The sequence below is a fragment of the Haliaeetus leucocephalus genome, unplaced genomic scaffold (assembly GCF_000737465.1).
Source record: "Haliaeetus leucocephalus isolate CR32 unplaced genomic scaffold, Haliaeetus_leucocephalus-4.0 Scaffold240, whole genome shotgun sequence".
In the NCBI taxonomy this organism is placed as follows: Eukaryota; Metazoa; Chordata; class Aves; order Accipitriformes; family Accipitridae; genus Haliaeetus; species Haliaeetus leucocephalus.
Genome location: NW_010972676.1, coordinates 9,571,125 through 9,598,663, shown reverse-complemented (window position 1 = coordinate 9,598,663; position 27,539 = coordinate 9,571,125). Strand labels below are relative to the sequence as shown.

The window sequence follows — 27,539 nt, the reverse complement described above, 5'->3', positions numbered from 1 at the left end:
AGGGCAGGCCAGGGCGGAGGGCGACCGCTCCCCGCCGCACTGCGCAGGCTCCAACGGCGGCGTCGCCCCTGCGAGGGGCAGCGGGAGGTGGGCGGGGAGGAGCGGAGCAGGGCGCAGCGGCGGACGGGCCGGCGGGACACCCGTGGCACTGCCGCCGCCCCGTCTTCGTCTCCTCCCGCGGCTCCGCGGTTTACCTCCCCTCCCCACAGCAGTTAGGGGGCCGGGGTCGGCCGGGGATGGGACCTGCGCCCTTCAGGAGCCGTGAGGAGGATTTCGCGGGCTTCCTTCCGGGGAGGTGGTCCTCTCACCACACGGTGAGGCGTCGAGGACACGCACCGCAGCGCGTCACCAGCATCTAACTACTGATTGTCCCCATTTCTGCGTTCTCCCTTAAATCTGTTTTTCTCCCAGCTGTTAGAGTGGCTGCGGCCTTGCTCACCCAGCATCAGGTTGTCCAGCCCCGCGAGCGCTGCAGCAGGCGGCTGCTGAGGGCACCACCTTCCACATACTTTAATATTAAACTGTCTTTCATTCACTTTCCTCTTCTGTGAATACTTTAAGAAATCATACGTATTTCCCTTTTCATGTTAAAATTACCTACCATTGTGTCCTTAAACTTCAAAAATAGATTTATGTTATATGAATTGCCAAACTCATTTTTTGTGCGTTACTCTAGTACTATACACAAGAACTCAGCACTTAGTTCCGTAAGTGTATGTTTGCAGCACGTGGAGGCACAGAAGCAGAGTTCAGAGCTTCACTGACTTCAGCTGAAAGTCCGACTCACTGGTTTTTGAATCTCCTTTAGAAAAATCGTGTTTAGTTAACACTTGCACTCTTCAAAACAAACACTCTGAGAAGACAGTTCTTTTCAGATGATGTTAGCTCTAATTTATCCTTCAACATGCAGCTCTTAACTTGTATGTCAACCTTTTATGTTGAGAAGCATGAGGTGGTTGCCTCTGAAAACCCCTTTCAATGTGATCACAGCAAGTTTAGAGTAATTCTGGACATAAAGCACTGAGCCACATAATTGCAGCAGATTTTTTCCTAAAGGGAACAAAACACTACAGCAGTAGTTGATGGAACAGGAAATACTGACCCTTAGAGAGTAAGTTGCCAAGTGCCTGGGCAGGTAAATACAGTAGTTTAGAACTGCGTATCTCAAGAAGAGATCATTTATTCTTGCAGTATAGAGACTAAGTAAGCCTCAATTTAGCCTATCTTTTTGTCTCCAGAATCAGGGTAAAGAACTCTAATTCTGTACAACACTCGGTCATCCTTTGGAACTGGGAATAGAAACCAGGTGACTATCAAATATTAATAATTTATTCTTGCCCAGACAACACAAACCAGTAAACAGAGACAAATGGATCTAAATCCAAGCACTTAATTCTTTCAACTACCAGTATTCCCTTATATAATAGAATCTAAATGGATGCATCTTCTGTCTGTTAGTATGTTATGCAAGATACTGAAGATGTAAAGCTTAGTCCAACTGCTCACTCATCATGCCACACTTAGGACTGTTTTCAGGAGCTTAGAGAGAAAGTAGCAGCTTTGTACTGTTAAAAAAAAAAATCTTTCATTTTTATTTAGTTTTCTTTCTTTCTTACTGTTTGGCTTCTGGTAACAACTTTATTAAATGTCCAGCTCCAGCATGTTTAGTGAAAATTTACAGCTGCAGAGAAAAAAGTACAAATACTTTAAAATTAGTAAGAAAATAATTATGGACTTTATCTCATCCAGACAATACACCAGTCTTTCTAGACAAAGCCTCTGCACACATGATATACACTTTAGGAAAATCAAAGCAATAATCTATAAGGAAATGCAATACATTATGTGAAAACCCAAACTGGACTAGCCAGCTCTTTATTGTTTTCTTATACAATATTTTATGAAAAATTAAAAAAAAATCAGATGTTTAGTCCAACTGCAAAAGCTAATGTGTATGAAGACCTAATAATGACATGATTACATTTCTGATTACTATTTGCTTTTTTTTAAGACACACACCGTAAAAGTTCCTGTTAAGTAACAGAACAAAACTACTACATATATTTAAAGATTATTCCCACAAAAACCTTTCATCAACTTTATCAAAATTCATTAGTTTCCAGACATCATCATAGGCCTTCACTTGCTCTCACTGAAGTCAATGACAAGACTCTCATTGGCTTCAACAGGAGTTAAGCTCTCAAAGAGTAAGGCAAGGATGATAACCTCTGTGCAGTTAAGAGTAATATAATAGGATTGGAATGCACCTTGAAACTTTTATGACTACATGTACGTAACACCCACAAAAATCAAACAGTGCTTCACAGTAAGTCCTGAAATAACATATGTAAAATGATGCAGATTCTTACAATGCTATGGAAACTAATACAAGTGAAGCTTGATAAGTATAGTGTTTTGGTTTTTTTAAAGCAGTAAATCTGTGATGTTAATTTAGTAATGAACATACTCTGAAAACAATATTACCCATAAATAATCAATGTGTTATGAAATTAAATAAAACTTTAACTAATATAAACACATTATTAAAACATGAGTATATTTGTGCATACGAATTTTCTCATTTTATGGTAAGCTTCAGAACTCTGTAAACCACGAGGCATTCATCGTGCTTAACATGGCAGAAAATTATATTACATCTTGATTATTTTATTTTGTTCAGTCCTCTTCCCATCAAACATGCAAACACTGTCATCACCATTTTTGGCTTCACTTCAACCAGATCATCTGGGAGAGCGTATATACGAGCACCGATTTTTCGAGCAACTGAAATGGCATACCTTGGAAAACAAGAGAAAATAAATTTTGTTATTTTCCTTGCATCTACTAGTGTGCCAAGATTCACAGCAACAAGATTTTAATAGCAGGATATGCCTGTTAAGTGAGTACTTACACTTTACAAGAAAATGGACATTGTTGTGAAGAAAGCATGTATTAGCAATTGTATTGGCAGATGTTTTGCTACTGGTTATCAAAGCATGTATTTTTGTCAAAAACAGTACAGGTTATGACAGGCTATTAATAAGCCAATCACAGTGCAGTGGTGGTAGGTCATATCAGCCGTGAATGTGAGTCCATATTTTAAATACACTAGAAAAATAGCTCTAGAATATTAGAATTTTTAATATTCCATTTGAAACAAATCAACTAATATTAGTGTAATCCCTCTCTGTTAACAGTAAATCATTCATTACACCATGAATTCATGCATTTCCTGCACTTTAGGAAAATACAAAGCATGTATTAAAAACTTACTTAGCATTATTCAGTTTGTCTTGGTAAGAAAGATCTTCTCTCTTGACCATTTCTGGACGAACTGCTTTTGGTGCAATGGCATCTATTAAATCTAGGACAGGTAAACTAGTGCTAATTGATCTGTCCTAAAAGAAAAGACTCAAAAGATTAGCATAAGAAATTTGCTTTGATTATTCCATCTTCACAATGCAAAAAACCCTACAGCACATCTTACATACCTATTGAAAGATTGCAGCATGTTTTGTTACTTAACTGCGTGAAAGTTTTTCCTCCCCTTTATGAGGTCTAATGTTCTTTTCCACAACCAAAATAAGGTTCACACTCAGTGAAGTACTATTACACAAATGGTTTCAATTTATTTAATGAAAGAAACTCCCCCCCTTCCCTAAGGAAGGCAGGGAACTTTGAAAGAAGTCCAAGGACCAGACTTCAGGACAACAAAAAGGTATTCAAATTCCCCAACTACTTTTATTTTTCTCCTTTTCTTGTAACAGAACTATTTTCTGCAGTAGTTTATGGCTCACACTTTTTATAATTTTTCAACTCAGAGGGTATTCTGAGCTAGTGCGAGCAGTCTGTGGTTTGTATTTAATACATGGACATGTGTTTTCTTCTATTCTTAAAACAGCAAGTGCTATCGCTGCTGTTATTTCTTCCCAACTGTTAGGGCAGATGAAGAGCTGATGAGGTCAAACCAACAGTCGGCAGACAGTGCCCGTGAGGCTGGCTCTGCTCCTGCAGGGGCTCAGCACGTAAGCCGTGTGACATGGCTGCCCTTGCCACCAGGCCAGAACGATAACTTCAAATTCAGTGAAGTCCCACAGAGCCACCACATTAATTATACATTTAAAAATAGTAATATAAATCTGCTTGAAGACATTAAATGCATGGAGTATCTCCCCAAGACTGTAAGCCAAAACCCACACCTTTGCCATTTTTATTGTTTGAACTAATGGCAATTCAATAGAACTTTGCTATCATAGTCCACAATAAATATCAGGGACCTCTGCTTTCTCTGCTACACCATCTGCTTGCTGCAGTAACCCCAAAATACAGACATAAATTAAAATTGTGAAAGACAATATATATGTGAATATTGTAAAAAAATCAGTAGGAAAAAAGGTATACTGAATAATGTCACTTTACATCAGTATCTCCTTATCTTTATTGGTCTACTATCAGTGGAATTACCTTAAAAACACTACCTATGCCCCCCAATATCACAGGCATACCAAAAGCAAGATGTTGGGACAGATTATCTTTGTACTTTCAACTTATTTATACCACCATTATTATGTAGAAATAAGAGAAGCAGTAATCCTTTTTAAGAAGATGAAGACCTAAGTCACCTTCTAGAGTAAAAATGAAATATTTTTTCAAAAAAAAAATTTCATATTACCTTTTGCTTAATGCTTAACTAATTCAATTTCATAACACAGTGAACTCTCAAACATTTAACTTGCTCGGTTCTGATGTTCCTGTTGTGAACCACAGACATAACTGTTTCAGCATATACAATGAACCTGCTGCATGCAAGTGCAATTATTAATCTACCGTTTCTGAAGAATGAGATTCACACAGCATGACACACCTGACATACGTATGACTTCGTGTTTAACACTTTAAAAATGTGAAAGGAAAGCTCCTTTATCAATTTGTTCATATCTGCTGAATGGGAAAAGCTCCTGTTTTGTACAGGTCTGCTACACATCAGCGGTGCCAATGAAGACAAAAGATGTCACTGGTTAACTGGGGCTCCCTCTCCTGGCTCTGCCACGCACGAGTACATCCTTTTGACCAGCTGTTACTAAAAATGGCAATTTCCACACCAACACCCCTCTGCCCCCCAAGTATTTCCAAAATTGTTCTTCGTGTTTGTACAACCATGAGAGTGCCTATGTCCAAAAATTTGGAAGATCTATGACATGCCATGCCCAAACATTGGTAACTTCAGACAGAAGCCCCTTTGAAAGTTCAGCCTTTTTGTTGTTGTTGGGTTTCTTTTGTTTTGTTTTGAATCTTACAGCAGAAATTATAATTTCTTTTTGTTTCTTATTAATAGACTTGTAAAATACTTTTGAAGATTCACAGAACGTCAGAAATATTTCCTTATACAATTATGCTAGCTGATGGGAGAGCCACTGTTAAAGCCAAATTGTTAACAGATCAGGTTAAAAGTCCCAGATCTGATTGTATGTGGAAAGAAGAAAAGTAAATTAATTTGATTACCTTGAAACTTGTAATTGAAGTTTTCTTATTTGCTTTTGCAAGTGTCTGATTCACCCACTTAATAATAATTTCATCGTTTACTTTTTCCCCCTCTCCAAGGTCTGATAGTACATTCAAAGTATACCTTTAATAAAGAAAATAAGAGTCTGAGTTAAAGTGAGTGGCAGAACTCAACTCTGCTACCAGTACAAAGCTACAAGCAAAAGTAAATTATTACTTCAGCACAGTGACAATGCCAAGTACTCATCCTCACAAGGTACTCTTACATTATAAACTATTTAGTACTTTAAATCACTTTTTTGTTTGTTGCAAGAATAACATCCCAAACCTCATAATATTCAGTTACATCTTCTTCATATACTTGTTTTACTCAGCACATCACAATTAATTTTACTTTATAAGCTTAAATGGCTCCCTACCATCCAAGTCACCTTGAAAACTGAGTCACAACAGTCTGAGAAACAAAAAGCATTGAGTGTTTTGGGGTAGGTGTAAGAAAGTTCACTTGTGGAAAATATTTGCAATAAAACACTCTTTATTGAAATTAATTTATAATATACTTTTTCCCTACTCAGTGCACTAGCAAGATTTTGATTTTATGACAGTTACATTACTATAGCTGTGATGGCCTAAAAATTTCTTCCCGTTTTAACTTCTACAGCATATGTCACCTCTTTCTATTCTTCTTTTTTGATCTTACAAATATTTAAATGTCCTACTTTCAGCTGCAGCAGAGTTAATTTTCTTCCTAGTAGCTGGCACAGCACTGTATTTTGGATTTAGTGTGAGAATAATGTTGATAACACATTCATGTTTTAGTTGTTGCTAAGTAGTTCTTATCCTAAGTTAAGGACTTCTCAGTTTCCATGCTCTGCCAGCAAGCAGGTGTACAAGAAGCTGGGAGGGAGCATAGCCAGGACAGCTGACCCAAACCAGCCAAAGTGATATTCCATACCATATAGCGTCATGCTCAGTATATAAACTGGGGGAAGTTGGCTGGGAGGTGCTGATCGCTGCTTGGGGATCGGCTGGACATCAGTTAGCGAGTGGTGGGCAATTGCATTGTGCATCACTTGTTTTTTGGGGGGTTTATTTCCCTCTTTTTTTTTTTTATGTTCCTTTTTATTACAATAATTATTATTAAATTTTAGTTCAATTATTAAACTGTTCTTATCTCAACCCATGAGTTTTACCCCCCCCCCCCCCCCCCCCCAATTCTGCTCCCCATTCTAACAGGGTGGGGAGGGGTGAGGGAGCAGCTGTGTGGTGCTTAGTTGCCAGCTGGGGTTAAACCACATTAAATTACTCTCTACTTAGAGAAAGATGCGTGGAATCAACATGAAATAAGTTGTGCTCTTTTTACTTGCTGCAGGATTTATAATTTTAATCACAGTTTTTAGTATATAAGGTTTTAATTGTCTCTAAATGGATGCGTACACACACACACACTATTGTGGTTTCAATCACTACACGGTATGTAAAACTACAAAACTAATGTATAAAAGTTTATCTTGGAGATGAGGGATATAGAGATGGCTCTGTAAAATATCTGTTGGGTGAACTGAACACTAGCTTTAATTTGCCTTGATATACGAGACACACACATACACACATGTACACAGATACATATATATACAAACATCTATCATATACTGTGCTTATCTTACCTTCTCATCAGCTGCCATACCAAAGCCAAAGTCAGAGTTGGATTACCCTCATTTAGATCGTGTCCAGCAATACCAACCAGTGAGAATTTGGCTTTTGTCTTCCCGAGTTCTACCGCATAATTGCAATTCTCAATCTAAACATAAAATTTGTGTGCAAATAATGAAAACACCTTAATATTTCTATAATACAGACCTATAAACTATGTGTATTTTGAATTACTTTGGCTTACTGCTACCTATGGTGACATTTGGAGCTAAAGAAAGATTTCTAGCCTTTCTACACTGTGATTAAAATAACACAGTTTTTACCATAAATGCAAGTATGCAAGATTCCAACGATTATCTTTTTTCATACTGGAGAAACCCAAGTTCACTTCCACTGAAGTCAACAAATTAATAGATACTTACATGAAAACTGAATTTGGAAAAATATTGAAATGTGTTGTTCTTAAACAGACAGTAATTTTTTTTTCCTCTACAATTCTAGCTTAATAATGATCACAAAACTAACTGAAAGCTTGGATTCTGCAAGTCTTGCACAAATTCTGGCAGCATATAAAACTGCTCTGTGAGGAAACACCTCACAGTATAAGAGCATCAGGCAATGATAGCAGTGTCAGGCCTGAAACTTTTACTTATATACCCTAATTAGACACTAAATTAAATATTGCCAAAATGTGTCCACATTTAGAAACTAAAGTGATATATGCTATAACTGCTATTTTTTCCTTGGGATAATACCCGGAAAATAATTTTTTTCCCTTTTTGTTTTGCCAGGACTGTCTCAGTAGCACGCAAATCTAGACAACCCAAATTACTACAAATAGCACAATGGGAGGCAGTGAAACTGGATTGTATTACAGAGTATCCACCCACCTTTTTCATATTACCACCGAGTAATGGATAAGGAGGTTTGTTGATGTGGTTCCAGTCAACTGGCACACGAGTCATATCATACAATTGGAAGATTATTAAAGCATCAGAGAGGTCACTAAACCAGAGTAAAACAATGTTTATAAGTATAAAAGCTCATATTCACAACAAAAATGTTAAATACTTGAGACTTCTTGAAGTGTAATTAAGATGCTGAAAAACAAATAAAAATTTGTGTCGTTCTGTGGAGAAACTGGCCTATATCCTATTGCTTGAGTTCTGCAATTATTTACATTAAATTGTATGTTTAATTTCATTATTTCCACATATCTCAGTGAAGTAAGCACAGCCACTGGCTTCACCAACTTTAATTAAACAATTGCTTTCATAGGGTAGGTGTAGATGAAACATCTAGCTAAAGAGTCTTCATTTATTGATCTAGTTTTAGTTTCCTCAGGACTTTCCAAAATGTTAAATACTCATGCTTTATCTGCACCTACAGATGCTAAAAAATAATCAAAACCAATATTCTTATCTAGTGAAAAAAGAGTATTAGAAAAAGTATTATTTTTCCATTATAAATTGCATTCCTGATAATCCTCTTCAGCTACTTCCTAAATGAAATTCTCCACGTTAAGCTATCTACAGATGGTATCACTTTACAGACGTCAGAAAAGAGAAACAATGAAAACTAACAGCAAGCATACATGCAAGCAGATGTTCCCAGTTGCTCCCTGCATCCCATCCTTTATTGATAGGATTTGAATTAACTGCTGGCACAATTTGAAAGTGATCAGAAGCATCTAAAAAGCATGCTAAAGCACCCTTTGTTTTGAGGGAATATCACACTGCATAGATTCCTACAGTCTACTCAGCAGACATCTATCCTCTCTTACAGTTTAGAATTACATTACTGTTTTAATAGGTTTGCAGTCATTTCATCTGTCACGAGAGAAAATAAAAATCTTACATTATAAAACCTAATTATCTCAACTTCTTAGAAAATGTAAATCAAAGTACAAGTGAGTGACAGGAACACATGAAAACTTTTTGGTTTTTCTACTATTTCTAGATCATGAGTAGAACATCTGAGTCAGATGCTGCCTAATGCTGTTCTACAGATCAGTTTTGAAGTTTCTATCACACTGTGTGGAAACCTGGAAATCACTATTCCAGCAGAAATACAACTTCCCTTTCTTCTTCCCCTGTCATCCAAGGGAAATGAAACTATTGTTTAAGAAAAAAAAAAGCCTTACCTGTATAAGTGATTAACATATGGGTTTACACCCAGTGAATTCATCCAGTTTCTGAAAGTCCTTTCTTCATTACTTTCTCCTACAGTGACAAATATAATTCTATATAAATTATTGGAGAAAACACGTTAATAAGCAATGTTTAAATGACTCTCATGCCTCCCCCCCCCCCCCAAAAAGTTCATCCTTTCCCTAACAGTAGTCTCTACTGGCCAATAAGCCAAGGCAATCCTATCAAATTCAGAGTCCCTCAGTTCTGGGCACAAGGCCAGAGGCACTACAGGGAGTACTATTAGACTATATTTTTCTGTGTAAATACAATTTGATAAAATATAGAAATAGACAGTTTGTTGGTCATATTTTAGATAATGTATCATGGAGAAAATAGTGATGATTAATAATAATTTCCTAAAACCAAAATCAGTGGACATTGCATTCAATAGTATCTTTGAATCTGTTTGAAATGGCATATTTTTATTAAAAGTTAGTACTAACACACTTACTGCAATTGCATCAAACTCCAGAAATTACAGCTCCACTTCTCTCCACACAGAACTTCCCAGTATTCATTTGTGAAGGTCATCCCCAAAGCAACAGATCTCACCTTTTTAGTTTTTAACACTGGAGACTTAGCAAGGCAGTATTGTACTGGTTAAATTTCTGAAGGTATTTATACTGCCAAGGGGGCTAGTTATTCTTGCAGTTTTAACTAGCAATGCTGCTTATGAGAAATGCAGAAAATTCAGCAGGGGAAAAAAACCAACCCCTCCGCTGACTGTCCTGACTTAGATTGCTTTTATCTATTGTAATCACGAGTTCCTAGACTAAGGCTCTTTCTCTATAAAGTTACAGTTTGCAGTAATAACATTAATTTTCTACATACAACATTACCTAAATTTTAACGATCCATCTGTGGCCAATTGCATGTGAATCAGTGCTGCATAAGCTGTTTTCTCTTACATCAAAGAAGAGCATTTAAGAACATATTTAGCCTGAACATGTGAGCTTGGAATAACCTCACTGCTTTGTTCCCCTGGGTTGATAATCCACAGTTAAGAAAACAGAAAAGACATTAAGGAGAGAGAAAACCTCCCCAAACAACAAAAGAACAGATTTCCCAGGACTGAAACACATAAAAATCTCAGATTTTTCTTCGCTTTTTTCATTTGTTCCTTAGAGCCTAATGGTACTGAGTTTGTCTAATGAAGTTTATGTAGCATGAAAACTGTCTCATTTAGTACTGCAGTTCTATGTTGACTACAGAACAATGAATGTTTTTGCAAAATGAAGCTACTGTATAAACATGTATTTCTCATTAGAATAGAAAGAAAACCTCTTAAATATTATTTTACCATGAAATAGACCTATGTCATAACATCGATTTTTAGACAGAGGTTACAATTTTAACCTAGTTCTCTTCCCCTCTTATACAAAAAGCTCTGGACTTCAGTATATTTATAAAAAAATTAAATTCAGAGATTTCAGCTGTAACTGACATTTTCCAACAGAATAAATTTTATTTAAAAAGTTTCAGCCAGCTTACCAGTTACTTTTCTTTCCAATTATTATGAAACAGATGACACTCATCCTATTGATATATTGTTTTTCTAAATTGAGGTCTTTCATACACAATTCAAACTAGTATTTGTTTGAAAGATTTACTTGTAAAAATTACCAAACAGTCACTGATGAATATATGCTGAAACAAAGAAAAATACTATTCTGCAAGGTCTTCAGGCAGTCAGCTTTGTTTCATGTATTTCGTTCCATAACAGAATTCAAAAGACAACAAAGAATCACATTTTATGACAAAGTTATTAAAAATATCAGTGGTTTTCCATAAAAAAAGATACAATCAAAATACAAGCATGATATATAATTTAGAGTTTATAAACTTAAGATGTTACAGTATTTTGAAGCAAGTCCCTTTTGATTTTTTTCTTTTCTGAAGCTGTTAGGCTTACTGAGCTTTGAGTTGGTTTGCAATGCCTATAATACTGACGGCAAAGTGCTTTTAGGAACACTTGTCCATTGCAAACACAGTAACAAGATTATTTAATGAACTCTTACTAAACAAAGTGTAGCTACAAAACCAGATACTCAGCAACTGCACTCAGACCAAGAATTTTAAAATGCATGCTTAACAGTGTTGAAACAATCCAAAGTAGCCAAGCAGGAGCAAGAACATGCAAGTTGAGCAGCACCCTTTTGGATAGCAGGAATCCAGGAACTAAACCCAGTATAATATATTTAATATGCCACTCTAAACAAATCCCTTTGTCATGCAACACATAAGCGTTCGTAAGTTTTCCAGATGGCTGAGAACTGACCAATTTTTTCTCTCTACTCTTTTATTCAAAATATACCTTGTGATCCTATCAGGAGCATATCTTCTGCTGAGTGGTGCAGCAGATTGCCAAAATCATTGGAAAACTGCAGAAAGGGGGCAGAGCTACACAAAAGAGAGAGGAGCAAATTTGGTAGTATCCTTTATATTTATTGCCATCTCTTTCTTTGAGATATTATACTATGGAACTGAGTGGGGAGTAGCCATAGGGATGGGGTCAAGAATCCAAAGGGCTCCAGATACCTACGATCCTCTCTGAAAGGCAACAGAGCTCAAGATGCAATTTGCACCCCAAGTTCAGCTGGCCTGAGTGGAAGTAGTTAACCCTCTCGTGGTAACAGCCTTGAAGGCTGCCAGCAGCAGAGGACATCTACACTGGAGGAAACATGGGTGGACAGAAGTCCTTCCTCTTCCTCCCCCCAAGAACTCAGCTTTCTGTGTGACTTAGACTCCAAACTCTGCTGCCTGCCCCACAAGTGAGAAGGTTCCTCAGAGCAACAGCAATATTCACTTAAAGGTCATGCACTGACTGAGGTCAGGACTCCCCTCCATCCCCACACAGTATCAAATGTTCATTTTGTTATGTCAGTATACTTGAGGGATATGCTCTCTGTATACAAGTGCACATCACCAGACTTGTTATCAGAGCAGGTGCCATTTTATGCACAGTGTTCATTGTCTTAAGCCAAAGAGAACAGCCACATCATACTCTTTGGGTGGAACAGTCACTGAAAAGATGGAATTTATGAATGAAAATGAAGACTTTCAGAAAGCTCTACTCACCCACACATACCTAGAACTTTACATCTTTGTTCATGGAAAGCCCCTACTGGTTAAACCCACAGAAAGAACTATATGGCATTTGACTTACTGCAAGTCCTGCCCTCATTTTATATGCATCATGTTAGACCTGTAGGGTTTTTTTGTTGGTTTTTTTTTTCCTTTCTTGTTTACTTATGACGGCATATTAAAGCAACAGAAAAATACAAGAACAATGCAAAAATCAACCAGAAAAGGACAGAGGTGATTAAAACACTAGGAGAAAAAAAAAAAAAAAAGAAGAAAAATTGCAGTATAAATACTTTTATGGAGTACAGAAAAGTACTAAATACAGTACCTACATTAGGAGGGGTCAAATCTGCATTTCATGAAGCAAAATAGGAAAGCATTATAAATTAGGAGTCAGATTTCAACAGACAATCTATGATGAAACTATAAAGAAATGAATGTCTTATATTTTATATCACTACCTTGAGAAAACATCAGTAAAAGCACAGGATTTTATAGAAAAAATAAAACAAATTAACAGAAAAATCCATTAACAACATCATCTTTTGGCTGAAATTACTATTTTGATGGTTTAGATCTACATGTCACCACAGGAGTTATTATTTGGGGGCAAAGGAGAGTTGTCTACTTGCCTTTGAACAGATAACATTGGCATGATTCTCCGTCTCTAAAATATATACTATAAACAGTAAGTTAAATTTGGCCAGTATTTATCATTACAAAATTGTAATCTAGCATTCAGGTGATTGTAACTTTTTACAAACTGTTGTAGCTGAGACTTTGATCTCATCTAAATATTTTACAAAAGTTCAGAAAGTAATTCAGCTGGTTTTTTGCCATGCCAATGAAAACTCTTCTAAATTTGACCAAGTTTTCAGTATTTCAAGTCACACTTGCAACTTTATGTTCCAAACAGAGAAGCTGAACTGAACATACTCCACCTCCACACAGCTCCTGTATATATTTCCAAGAGCATACATTTCTAACAAAATTGCAGCAGAGGAAGAGCAGGCCTTTCCTTCAATCATTTGTCCTGGACAGCAGGGACTGCAGTGACTAGGGATATCACAGCTAAAAAGGGAAGACTACCTCCTGCGCTCTGATACCTCTACCACAGCTGGCACCCAGCTGAAACTAGAAGAGCAGGAAGCCTCAAACAGGAGTGGTCTGAGGGATAAAAGATTTGTGACATAGGGATGCAGCAGAGCAGACAAATTATGAAAAAAAGAGGAGCAAAGGAAGATGGACTCACCTAGATGGAAAGGAAATCTGATAGGAACAGTAAGAGGAAGGCAGGAGTAGGCAGTGCAGAGGAATGTGTGAACATTGCTGATGATTCTCCCCAGCGCGGCACCCCTGATTCTCACCATTCCTTTGAGATCAGTGAACAACTGTGAAATACACTGGCAGGAGCCATTTCATTATCCTAGATTAGCTGGTCCACAGAAAGGGTAACAGCCAAAGATTGCTACCAATTATCCCTTTATCTCTAGCATTAGGGATCTGAACTGTACAGTTAAAGTCCAAACCTGCAGATATACTAGGATCTATACAGGTTGCTGATGTAATAGATTAATATAGGTTGCTGACACAGAAGCCTTTTTGTTTGTTCGTTTCCTGTTTTAAAAGCCAACAAACTAATACACATACATACCCATATATATAAACACAATATGTGAGAAGTACTTTAAAAGACTATTACAGTTGCATAGTATAGCACTGCAAATTAGGGGAAGCTAGAATTTGTGCATCAAATATAAATATTCATATAAATATAAACAGTAAGGAAAGAAGCACAGGAAACTGGAAAGGGAGTAAGAGGACAGTTTTAATTCCTGCAAATGAATGATAGAATGTTATTCAGGAATATCCTTTGGTCACGCTAACACAAGTGAACAATATTCACAGTAACAGGGACTTCTACTAAGGCTTATATTGAAAGCTAGTGAGAAAGCTCTATACACTGGTGTTAATACAGGGACCACCACACAGGGATCCTATATCACAACCTAGAAGGAATACTTAAATAGAAATCACTAATATTCTTGTCTCCTGTATGCTTAGTAAGTTGAGTACCTTCTAATAAATTGAGATCGTAAGATGAATTGTCAGGCTTGTGTAGGGCTGGATGTGTGTTAAAGAGATTTGCAACAAAAGCCAAATTGAGTTTAGGGTTGCCTGCAACCACATCAGCTGGAGTTACAAACTGTCTGCAGCCCAATTTATCTGCCTGTTGAAGCATGTACTCAGCCCTCCTCAAGTCATTTTTATCCTAAAAGAAAAAAAAAAAATTTGTAATGAATACTAGCATGTTTCCATTCTTTACTGAATCTTCAGTTTGGCAAATCTTTAAATGACCCATGTCAGTTCCTCCCTCATTCCCCCAATGCCTGAGCTAGCTCTTAACAGCCCGTAACAATTCCCTTCTTCCCATCTTCCTTCCACTTTCTCTGTCCTTCACTTCTGTGGCTGCCTGCACAACATTCCTCATGAATCACAGCAACAGCAGTAGCAGCCAGAGGTGTAGTGGTTATATTTCCATTTCCAGGCTGTTGATTCCCACACTGCATATTCTGCTATATGTGCCAAAGACTCACCACCATTGCTTTAAACTGATATTCTCAAGCAGAGTAATTACAGATGATGCCCAAAACCCTCAATAAGAGTCTGAATGCTTCAGAATGTGATAATCCACTACCTTGCTTTCCTTTTAGTATTTTTGCCTCTGAATCATTTTAAGTTGGTAACCTATGTGTTATTTTTTTTATTCGTCTTTATTATTAATCTACATAGAAAAAAATCAGTGTTCAAAACCATGAAGCATATACTTTTTGCCTCTAATCTTCACAATGCTAAGAGTTACTATTTATAGGGAAATGACTTAGTAATTGAATTACTGTTAGAATTTAGTACGAATCAGTAATTTAGCATTGGTACACTCAACCAGAAACTTGCTCTAGAACAAAAGTTGTTACTTGTTACTGATACTGCTTTATAACCCATTACAGAACATGATTATATGAACTGTAGCAAATTACATGGAAAAAATTAACTACTATCCTGTTTCACTCCCCCAAAAAACTCCAAAATAAAAGCAAACAAACAAAACGGAGCTCTCCTCATCAAGCAGTTTGAGAGGACTAAAGCTTGTAAGCAAACATAATTTTGCATGTGAGTTTTCATTATTATAAAGAATGACGAGATTCTACTTAAGATTCTGATTGATACATAGATATCTGTATCTCAGACATGCAGTTCAATTTTGTATCAAATGCATTCTCAGAATAATCCTTCCAACAAGCATTATGTAGCAGCTTAGAGAAAAGTGTTTTCACATCTATCTAGGCTGGTTTTAGACCCTCTATCCCTTTACAACTTAAACCTTGATGGATGCCACACATTCCTTTCCTACTGGTTACTGGAAGAGCTCACATGTCATTTCTGAATGCTCTTTAGTTTGAGGAAGGATAACAAGGTTTGTGAAGTCTATTCTTTTTCCTTGTCTGAATTCCAGAAGAGCAGAACTGAGCAGATGTTGTAATATTCATGTTGGAGGACCCAACTGAAAATAAAAACCAGTTAGACACTGCTGCAAGTAAAACATAGCTCCAAATTTTACGCTGCAGGATGCATTATCCTGTTTCAGAAGTGCCCTGGAACTTTACTCAAGTTTTTACCCATTTAAAGCTTTTGTCACATTAAAGAATCTGAGCTTTTGCATGCTTTACAAAGAAAAAGAGGGATTCTGGGACAGCCCTGTAACCAGGATGTTGCATATATACATAGAGGTCTCCGATAATTCCAGTCTATTTTTACGTTTCTGGATACTTACATGAAATCCCGAAAAGTCAATTTTAATGTGCAATTCATCAAGGTCATCTCCTTTGGGTGCAATCTGATTTAACAGATGGTAGTATGCTCTTGAATCCTAAAACAAGCAGTGTAATATTTAAAAAAAAAAAAAGAGCAAGTATGTAGCCTTTCATAGACATTTACTGCTCTTACAGTCGCATTCAAAAGCCATAGAAGTGAAAAATATGGCACCCGTTTCAGTAAATATAGATGAGGTCATGCAGCCATTTTACTACACTATTTCATATAGAACTTGCTTAGCCAGATGACAGAGAAAAGGAATGTCTGCTAATTATTCTGGACAATGTTATTTAAATTTATTCTGCTGGATATGAACTAGACAGTTGCAATTAAGATATTTAAGGCAAGTGTATATAGGCTATCCACACCCCCACACCCCCCCCCCCCCAAGTACGGATCTTCTTTTCAGTGCTGGTATTTTATTCCTTCACTGTCCTTTTCAAATAGACTTGTTTTATATTACCTTGTCTTTCTTAATTGATGAGGTAAATGGAATTAAAAATGGAGAGCAAAAGTGGCTCTTTTAGGATGAATCTATAGCAACAAAAGAAATTATATTTATTTGATGCAGTTTTCAGTATGCATCTGTGGGGTTTTTTTCCCCCACTAAGAAACTAGGAAAATAAACCAAAAATCTGCTAGTTTTAGAAGTATTTAATACTTCTCTTAAATAGCATGTAATATTTTTGCCATAGTAGCAGTTTTTCATATAAAACCCTAGTTAAAGGTTTGCTTTAATAATAGCCTTCTTGGTGGCATTTGAAAAGATATAACTAGCAATTAATAATATGGTTTTCTTCAATAAAAAGAGGACTTATCACCTTAGGGAATCTTCCTCCTTTGCTTTTAGTTTTAAAAAGTTGGGTTTTTCTCTCTTCAACTGGACTTACTACAGTACTCTGCATACCTTATGCAGAATGACTGAAGAAGAGAGAAGAATTATGCATATCTGCCATCTGCCCCAAGGAAACATTATGCCTTCCAGTCCCCTTGTGTCAGTAAAATGGCACACCAGCAGAGCACAATGATTGAGGGGGGCTGCTCTCTCTTTGGATTAAGAGTCAGTAGCTACTCCAGACAGCCCCCTGAATGACTGTTCTTTCCTCAAGAGGTTTCCTACTCTTCTGTAGAATGCTAGGTATGAAGGGCAATCATCATTAGCAAATATGCACCAGGAGGAGATTTAAAGCCATACACTTCTTTAAAACAACAAAAGAAAGAAAAGATGGGTTTCCACAGACCCAGGAGCAGGGAATGATGGACAGGAAAAAGGTAACTAATAAGGTAGTGCAAATTGTCCTAAATAACTCTAATAACAGTCTTAGAACGTAGAACTTCCCTGAATATGAGCTTGTTGGAAATGTCTGCTTTGCACTGTAATGGGATAATATATGGTATGAGCAACTGCATAGGATATAAGAGATCAAAATAATGCTCTTTCAGTGTTGAAAAATGCAGGATGAACCTATAGCTAGAAAAAGCAGATGACTACTATTTTTCTTAATACTTCTGATCTGACTCATTTGTTCCTATGCATAGTGTGTTTAAATACCATTATACTCAATTATCAGAGTGACAACTACATACCTTAATGTCTTGGCTGAAGTTACTGATTTTCTGCCACCCTGCATGGGCCAGATGGTAGTTCACCCAGCGTAACAAGAGCTCTTCTGGGGAAAGCTTCATTAACTGATCTAGTTCTTCCCCTTCATTTAGCAAGGCGATAAGAGCTAAAAGCAAGTTTGAAAGAAAGCCGAAATCATTGCTATTGTGGTCTCAGTTAATTCCAAGTTGCCAACATTACTATACCTGCCATTACTCTTACCTTCGTTCCTGGAGATCTCAATATCAGCAAAAAGACCAACTTTAATGATCTGCCACAAGAGTCCTAATACCAAGTGTGGTTTTCCTTCTTGCAAATCTTGTGATCCAATATTGACAACTGTACAGCCAATAGCAGATGCTGAGTTCAGAGCCAGGTTTAGGTTTTCCTATTTGGAATATCATTAACAAATTTATGAGGTTGTAATTCTTAGTAAATTGGTTCATGTTAAATTTTGTAAGTTTCAGAAGTTATAAGAAATAATGCATTAGTTCAATGGTTCCCAGTGGAAAACTGCACTCTGTGGAGATTATCAAAATTTATAGAAAACATTATTGACAGTGTTTAATACGGACCCACAAAAAAATTGTGGACCACTTTCTGCAGCTTGGATCACTGAGGAATACTGTAATCAAAATAATTTTTTGTAATTCATAAGTATCACATACACAAATTAAACAATATTGCTCAAAATATCAGGGGCTTGATCCTGTGGAAAAACATGCTCATATGGAATTCTGCCCTGTGCAGGAGGCTACTGACATCACTGTCATTCCATCTTGGATCTTATACAGGCTGACACATTTATTCAAGCAACTGTTAAACTGCAATTGAAGAGACACTGTAAGAAAATCATGGCAATTCAACATCCTCATATTGGAAGTAATGCTAGTGATTGTCACAGATGAAACATTCCAAGAAAAAACACCTGGCAGCTCTCGTAAATATTATTCTCTATTTTCTTTAAATATCTACAGAGACAAACACACGTAGTATCATTTTTGCTGACACATCTTCTTTAAATAAGTAGAAATTACAAAACCCACTTGGATGATTTAGAACATGGTATGTTATAACTTCTCATATTTTAATGTCACAGCCTGAAATGAAAAGTCTGCCAATTAACTGAGGTTTTTAATCAGGTTTTTTTTTTTCCTCATTAGGATGGTAATTATGATTTACTTCCCTCTTCCAGACCTGTTCTCATATACACAAACCAAGGTCTTAAAAACTGTTTCTCAAATATTTTCATGACTTCATACACAATAAAAAAAACAGAGCTTCTCATCTTCTGTCCAAGCTGCTCTCCACTACTGAAAATGCATCATCCTACCATACAGTATACAGCCATGCAGATACTTTCTGCATTGCTAAAATACGACCTGACCATCCACTCAGAAGTCTAAAATGGTTTTCTTCAGATACTTAGTAAAGCAAAACAATAGTAGCAAATAGGGAAAGAACTAAAGAAAGCATGAAAAATACAAGTTTTCCTGTAAATCTTCTAAGAAACAGGAGAATTCAGCAGAGTTTATTAGAAAATACAATTTCATGGTTTGACATTTTTTAATACATAGGGCTTTTTTTTTTCCTCCACCAGAAGAACTGTCATTAAAACAAAGCTATGGAAACATATTTTACTTTTTCATTTGTGGCAAGTTCCTATCTGTGCAGTACTTACAGAAATAGTGAAAGGAGTGAGTTTCTTCTTATTAATAGCCCTTTCATCAATTGTATCTGGTTGTGAAAAGTTGATCATTTTGCTAAGGAAGAAAAGTCAGAGTTTATTCAAACTTTAATTTCTCAGAAAATATATTATTTGATTATAAACTCCTAACACTTTAAACTAGCTGTAAATATTTCTGACAAGGTTTAAAAAAAGAAAAGACCACCTCATCCTCTAAATCTCCTCTCCCTGTTAAATAATTGCACATTCATCCAGAAACCCCCAGATAACATGTAATTATAAGAAACTTCAGCAATTGGGTTTTATACTTTAGTAATACAGCATGTTTGTGCTGTCAGAAAAAGTTATTGAGAAGATTAAAACTGTAAACTAAAGTCAGTTAAATAGTCTCTAGTGAAAATCTTTGTAATATAAACAATATTATTTATGTACTGCATTTCTATAGTATCTTGCATCTGCAAGGATCTCAAAGACTAATTCACATCAATACTAATATGCTAATCCCTTGTTACCATGGTGTATGAATAAGTACTATTAGTCTACTTTAACTAACTAGAAAGTTACAGCACACTAAAGGTAAGGGACCTACTATATGCTCTCTATCAGATTTAATTCAGATTTCTGTTCCTCCCATCCTATGATTTAGCAACTACATTTATTAACTTTTAAAAATATTTGAAATAGTGAAGTTTTCTCATTATTCCAGCTAATGAATATATAAACTATGTAATTATCTCCTTTATAAACAACCTGCATATATCTGACATACATAATTATGGGTCTGAAGTGGAAAACCACTTCATAATATATGCACAGACTCACATAAAAAATTTGCTAAAAATAACATTTCTACAGGCAAACAGATTTTCCCCATCTTACACTTTGGTTGAAATATTTAAGAGTGGAGTCTTGAAGTTAAAGCCTGTCAGAAGTTTTCCAGTTCATGTCACTGTGATCAGCATTTAACCTGTGAGATTAATTTCTTTTTTTTCCTCACAGCCCTGGACTCACCAAAGAAGGATGCCATCTGCAAGGGATTTAAAAAGGCTGGCATCTGATGGGTTCATAGGTAGGAGGTGCTTACAGTCTGGGTCATCTTGTAGAGCTTTATTTATCCAATTAACAAAAGCAACTTTTTCTTCCTCTGAAAAGAACAGCAGCATTAAAATAATCTACTATCACTTCCGTGAACACATATTACTAAACATCACATTTGGGTCAAAGAGGTTCATCTGCAACAAAGCCCCTTAGTTTCACAGGGGCCAGTTATGGAAAGAATCAGACCAGTGGCAAAGAACACAAAAAATGGCAAGTACAGATTGATCTTTCTCCTACTGCATCCTCTGAACATCTGATGATTTTCTGAAGGACAACATAAAAATCATAGTGACATAATGAGGAAGGTATCATCATGACTGACTTCGAATTCAGTTTCTCAGCAATAACAATGAAAAGAGGGAACTTTGTTATCTGAAGCACGCAATGTCTCAATTGATACACCCTGGGTTTAAAATGAAGCATTTCATTCTGCCTTCTACCAGGACTTCAGAGACTGGCAGTATTTTTGAGACTATCATCTGGATTACTGTGCTGTATTTAGCTTTGAGAAACTTAAAAAGTTTAGTAGGTCAGATTTAAATTCTCTTTCATATTTAGTGCAGAATTTAATGTATCTAAGAATGCTTATTGGGACAACAAACAATCAAGTATCGGTATCCAAACTCCCAGACAGTATAGGTGGTATTCACCTCCCTTACCTCAAGAAGCATACAAGACAGGTACCCACACGTGACTCATTACACTTCTTTCATTGTCAGTGGGAAGAAACATGAAATTCTAGTGCACGCTTCATCTCATCATAAACTAGATGGCTGGTGAGGCCAGGTCAGATGAATTGCACTCTAGCCAGGTCAGTTTCTCTCACCAAAAATGAAAGGGAGTCTAAACAATTAGCTCTGATTGTGACCCCCCTACAGGCATCCTTTGAGACAGAATATATCTCCTGCTTTGGAGTGCAGCTGGTGCTATAAGGAGAATACCAAGAGAGAGGGTATCACCACCTTTAGCTAACTGAAGTGAATCTTCCTCATACATCCAATCTTAACACACTTCTGGAACCACAGCAAATCCTAGACTCGAGTCAATCAAAAAAGTTGCAATATTGCTTATTGCAATATGATCCTGGAAGGTTGTTAACATTCTGACCAGGAGCTGCAATGCAATTAGGCACAATTACCAACTTAAATGACATGCAGCAGGGGGAGGTAGAAGGAAACAGAGATCAAATATTAAATGCAACTTCTGAAGTATGAGATAAGCTACGCAAAAATAATATGGGAGTGAACAATTCTGTAATGGCACAGAGACAGCTGAGGAGGCCCTTCCATCCAGAAAGGATATGTGGTTTGTTCTGGTTTTTTTTCATTTTGGTTAACACTGTCGAAATGAAAACAGGGATTCATTTTTATCTGAATATAGGAATAAGAGTAGATTAGCATGTAATGAAGTCAAAAACTTTACTAGCATTAGTAGAAGTATGCTGAAGGGGACATTTATTTCCCCTCACATGTGCTGTCAGTGCTTGTTTTCATTTTTTGCTCTTGCGAAGATGCCTAACTTACCTCTGAGTGCAGCATGAAACTAGCAACACCTAAACAGCCCACGTTTTAATAAACCACCACCCACACTTATCTTGTCTATTTCCACATGCTTTATCTGTGTTAATTTGCATTCAACAGCAACATTTTCCAGTTGTTTTTTTCTCAGTCTGTAGTACAAATTTAAAGAGTCTTCCTCCATGCAAAATTTGCTCCTGTTTATTTCTTACCTGAATAAGAGTGCTGTGTCCCCTCACTAGATATTGCTGATGTTCCTCCAATTGCTGTAATACCTTGCTTTTTGTTTATTGATTTTCGGAATGATTTGCTAACATCTTTACTTTTCAATTCCTGAATTATCTGGAATTAAAAAAATAGAGGGCATTTTGTGATTGATCATACCTTCAAATAACTAAGTGTTAACTCATGTAAGTGCTCTAGAATCAGTAGTTAACCTGACTGCCTTTCTTTGGTATTTACATTGACTTCTGTTCTGAAAAAAAATTAATGTATGGGTAAAACCAGTTTAAAACCCTTCATGAAACTTGCATACTGGATATCTAATTTATTATTTCTCAGCGAGTACCTCAAGTGCTACCTTTATTAAGCTGTGCTTTCTAAAAAAGTAGACCTTCAACAGTCTACACAATTTTTCCACTGACATTTTTGTAAACCAAAGAGAACAACTAAAGATATACACATTTTCAATGACTATAGCATAATTCTTCCACTTATTTCATCACATGCTTTACAGTAAAAAGTTACTACGTGACAGTTACAAATGCCCTTAAGCAAGCTGATACCGTTTTCCACCTGCCTGCAATGTAAACCACATCTTATATACTGGTATGTCCTAGATTTGCCCAAATGCTGCAGAGGTCTCAAAATTGACAATGAAGTATAAGTAACACGTACAGTTCAATATCTGGATGCAAATAGTTGCATCTCACCTATAAAACACTGGAAATTAGAATCTTGAAAAGAAAGATCAATAACTAGTTCAACAAGCAACTGGCTGCAATTAGCAGCAGTACTCTAAATTCCAAGCAAAAACTAATCATCCCCAAACACACACACAGACCAACACCCTGAAAAGTTTTTGTTTCTCTTAAATAAACCACACTAGCAAGTGATCCATATAAAAAAAAAGTCTAAACCTTTCAAATTTGCTCACTAAAAGTGAAAAACCATACCCCACTGCCAGTAAAAAATAGCCTTTAGTATAGAGATTAAGCACAGTAGCACAAGCATTAGCTTATCACTAAGAGAATTCAGAGGCTGGTATCTAATTAGCTACTCTTTTGTCAGGGCAAGGGCTTACCAAACAGTTCCTAAAATATGCAGTCCATCCCCTCATCTCTGAAGAAATAGAAAGTAGGACTGACTGCAGCTACTGTTCTCTCACATGCTGCCCAAATTAAATGAGAGAGTGAAATATAAAGACTGGTAAATAATTATTATAGGATATTGTAAATTGTCCCAGAAAACTTTCCCATTCTCAAAATATTAGTTATTTGTATCAAAATTGTACTTAGTTGTACCACTTAATTCAGTTTTCTATCCTAGGTCTCAACAGATACCAAACAGTGGAGAAACATCCAAAGGGAACGTCTTACAGAGACAAATTCTTCAAAGTTGATTCTCCCGTCCTTGTTGCTATCTGTCACTGCGATGATTTTTTCTACAATCTCCCGGACTTTGTAACCAGGCAAGGGCAGACTTGCTTCTTTAAACAGGTCTTGAAGCTCATAATCACTGACATACCCGCTGTTGTCAATATCTGTACAATGAAAGCACAAGTTGGTTTTATACTTATGTAAAGACCTAAGTATAGTAACTGTTAAGAATAAATAAAGTGTGAGAAATACAGTTCTAGGAGACAAGTATTTCTTCTTCTGACATAGATAAGTAAGAATGAAAGAATACTTGTGGATTAGAGGCACAACTGGCTAGGAGTTGTGCCATCTTGTTACATATTTTCTCAGGAGCTATCTTATAATCCCAAAGCACAGCTATAACAAGATGGCAAATTTGTAAATAGCAAAGTTTAAGCTTTTTTTTAAGACTCCCAACAAAATTCTCTATAAACCTTCAAGTGAAAGGGAGATCAATTATTATATTCTTACTGTCAACACTATACCATTTGCAATGAATTAACTCAAATCTGAAGCAAGTTGTTATTAGAAGAGCACACTTACACAAGAAAAACTACTTACACAAGAACGCTGCCTGACTGCATTTTGTTTCTTATCCTAGTATCTGATAGACACTTTGTGTTCTTCAAAACTTTTGATGTGGTTAGGCTTACGTGTGAAGAATAAATCTGGGATGATCTGTATCTGTTTATGAAAGGTGACCTTCCTTAATCTATTAACTAGCTCTGTTGGGAGCAATTTGTATTGCCACCTTCACCTACATTTGGCTTCCAAGACCACATGTCAGGAACGTCCACATACAGCAAAGTATCAGAATGCTTTTTTGAACAAGAGGTATGGTATAGCTCCACAACTGTGGAAAGAAATGAATGACTGTATTGCATAAAAAATAAATTAAGAAAAATTCAGTGTAATTTGTGTTATTCATGATGAATAATGCAGCAGTACAGAAGAAATCATAAAAATACCCTTTGTACTTCCACCTTAGGCCAATCTGTGTGAAGAAAGCTGTCTTGAATTCTTGTCTTAGTATAATAAAGCATCGTTTTACAAACCTGTAACATGTTTTTATCCAGTGCAATGCACAAATGAAATACATTAAATGTTCCTTTTTTTTTTTTTTTACACATACTTCCATATATATGTATACACATATCTATACAAGCAGAATCTGAGAATGTCCATTAAAATAGCCTTACCTGTACCTGTAGTGCAATGTCTATGCAACGGAGAGAAGTACTTTTAAAAGCAGAAAAGCTATAGCCCATACACAGTTATAGATGAAGCTCAAATACAAGAAATCATATCCAGCATAACTAGTGCTGGATATAATGTCCATCATTTTATATATTTAACACTAATATTTTCCATGTTTGACAACAATTTTCCATCTCTTTCACGATCATATTAAAGCCCTTGAAAAACTTGAATTAATAGTATTTTCCCACTTCTATAAATGATGCGTCTAAGATAAGTAATTTAAGAGAACGTCACAAGTAACACGAGTCAGAAACAGAAGCAAGATGATGTGGCCACTTTTCTGACTTGTCAAGGTGCTCCCACTTTTTTTCGTTCACTAGTTAAAAGATTTCTCTTCATAATGTGTCTAGTATCAGAACTCAGCCAATAATAACCAGAGTGGATAAATACACATCACATTACCGAAGGGCAAGCAGAGAAACATGCTTTCCCCTCTAGCCGTAATTGATTGCTATACAGTAATTTCCCTGTAATCCATACTACACTACGTAGTTTTTGTACAGCTTCATAAGAAGGCCACATTTCACTGCTGACAAAAGGCTAAAATACCTCTCTGTGGTTTTGATACTACCAACAAATCACAAATCACTACACAGACAAACTTTATGTCTGCATATGTATTAATCCATCCACTGTCTGGCTTGCAGACATGTAACAACACACGTGACGTGTAACAGGAATGGTCTAAAAAGCAGAGGACATGCTCATGAGCTCACTCAGATTACCAGCTACTTTATTTCTCTAGGTTCATCTTTCACTGAGGGTAAGTTTCCATGATGACAAGCAGAGTTAAATAAATGCCTTTTCTCTCAGTTTACCAATATAGTTGCAAGCAATTTATCCATAAAGACATAGGGAATGTAAAAATGAAAAAAAGAAAAAAGCTAACGATGCTTAATTTTTCTATTTTACAGAAAGCACAATACAGTAAGGAAGAAAATGCTTTTCAGTGAGTAGAAGCAGTACAGACAATTTTAGAGCAGAAATGTGAAAACATGCAGAAGGGAGAAAAAGAAGGAATGCAGATGGTGAAAACCAAACAATAGAAAAGCTGTCAGATAACATCAGTGAGTATCTATCTATCCTAACACCTCCCAGTAGATTGATACAAGTACACAGTGCTCTTTGCTTTGTTCTGTCTTTCCAGCTCCTGCAGGCTATACACTTCTTGAACTACAGACTACGTCAAGATGATTGTTTAATAGCAACTCATGGACTACCTTCCATGGAAGTATCTTATTCGTTTAGCATTTCTACTCTTTTTTGGTCTCAACACAATCCCGAATCAACGGGTTCATGGTTTTATTATTTGTCATGAAGAAAAAAATTACTACTTTTTTTTTTAAGCTTTCTGACTCTCTACTGGGCATCACACAACACATGTATTGACAGAAACTGAATAATTCCCTCTTCACCTTTTCCATACTAGTTATGGTCTTGCAGATCTCTAACATACAGCTTCCCAATAGTCTCTTTACCAAGCTAGAGACTCCTAATATTTAAGACTTTTTGCCTACAGCAACCCTGTTCCCCCATTATGAACAATTACAAATATGTTCGATTTGCTGAGCTGCACAGTTACATATCACCCCCTCAGAACTGCAGCAAATAAGAAATAAAGCACTTTAACATTCACAACAGTATTGCAATCTGGAAATAAGGGTTAGTTGCTATATAGTTTCTCACTCTTTCTGTTTACTGTCTGATTAATCTGCAAACATCCTGTCAAGCATACAGAATTGCACAGTTATTTATTAACATCTGTTAGCTACAAAAGCAAGATCAAAAAAAAAAAATCTCCAAGTTCAGCTTATTTAAAATGTAAAATCTGATCCAATAAACGAAAAGAGAAATTACTAGTTCACCAAAGCATGCAAGTAAAGCAAAACCAAAGTGTCAGTAATCTATCATGAAAATATATTTAACAATTGACATTTAATCAAACATTTTTTTCAGATTTAAGGAGTTAAAAAACCTGAATTCTCAGACCTATCGTGCTGCATATACAATGGCACAAATAATGCAACTGCCCAGCAAGAAAATGTATCTGTTTTCATTGCTGAAGTTGAAAGAAATGAATAAACACACATAGTTTCAGTGAAAATAAGGTGGTTTAATGTTAACATTCTTATTTTCTTTGATATTACTGGCCACATAGGAGAAAAACATAGCCCTATCAAAACACAGTGAACCATAAAGATTTCTTCCACAAATCCTACATGCTTTGCAATGTTAATGGCATTCTTATTATTTTCTTATTTAAAACATACCTATTTTACTGAATGCTTCTCTTAGTTCTTCAAGCTCTTCACGAGAGATAGTAGTTATGTTGTTTTCCATCTCTGAACAGCAAGAAGTGTCGTCCCCAATTGCTTATACCTAATAACAACAAACAGGAGATATAGAAGGCTTTCATTCCGAGCACATACTAAT

At 36.3% G+C, this 27,539-nt stretch overlaps 1 protein-coding gene across 1 annotated transcript; it reads right to left on the bottom strand.

Annotated features, from left to right (window-relative positions):
• Positions 1 to 1,841: 1,841 nt before the first annotated feature.
• On the bottom strand, positions 1,842 to 27,478 carry PLS1 (plastin 1). The gene is made up of 15 exons (XM_010568353.1): positions 27,377 to 27,478; positions 23,808 to 23,971; positions 22,422 to 22,551; positions 20,606 to 20,738; positions 19,589 to 19,670; positions 18,130 to 18,295; positions 17,892 to 18,034; positions 16,264 to 16,359; positions 14,508 to 14,703; positions 9,299 to 9,377; positions 8,046 to 8,160; positions 7,170 to 7,303; positions 5,503 to 5,626; positions 3,274 to 3,398; positions 1,842 to 2,798 (listed from the first exon to the last, which is right to left on the bottom strand). Exons 1-15 carry the CDS (start codon positions 27,444 to 27,446, stop codon positions 2,663 to 2,665), a joined length of 1,893 nt encoding a protein of 630 aa, XP_010566655.1. The 5' UTR covers positions 27,447 to 27,478; the 3' UTR covers positions 1,842 to 2,662.
• Positions 27,479 to 27,539: the final 61 nt, after the last annotated feature.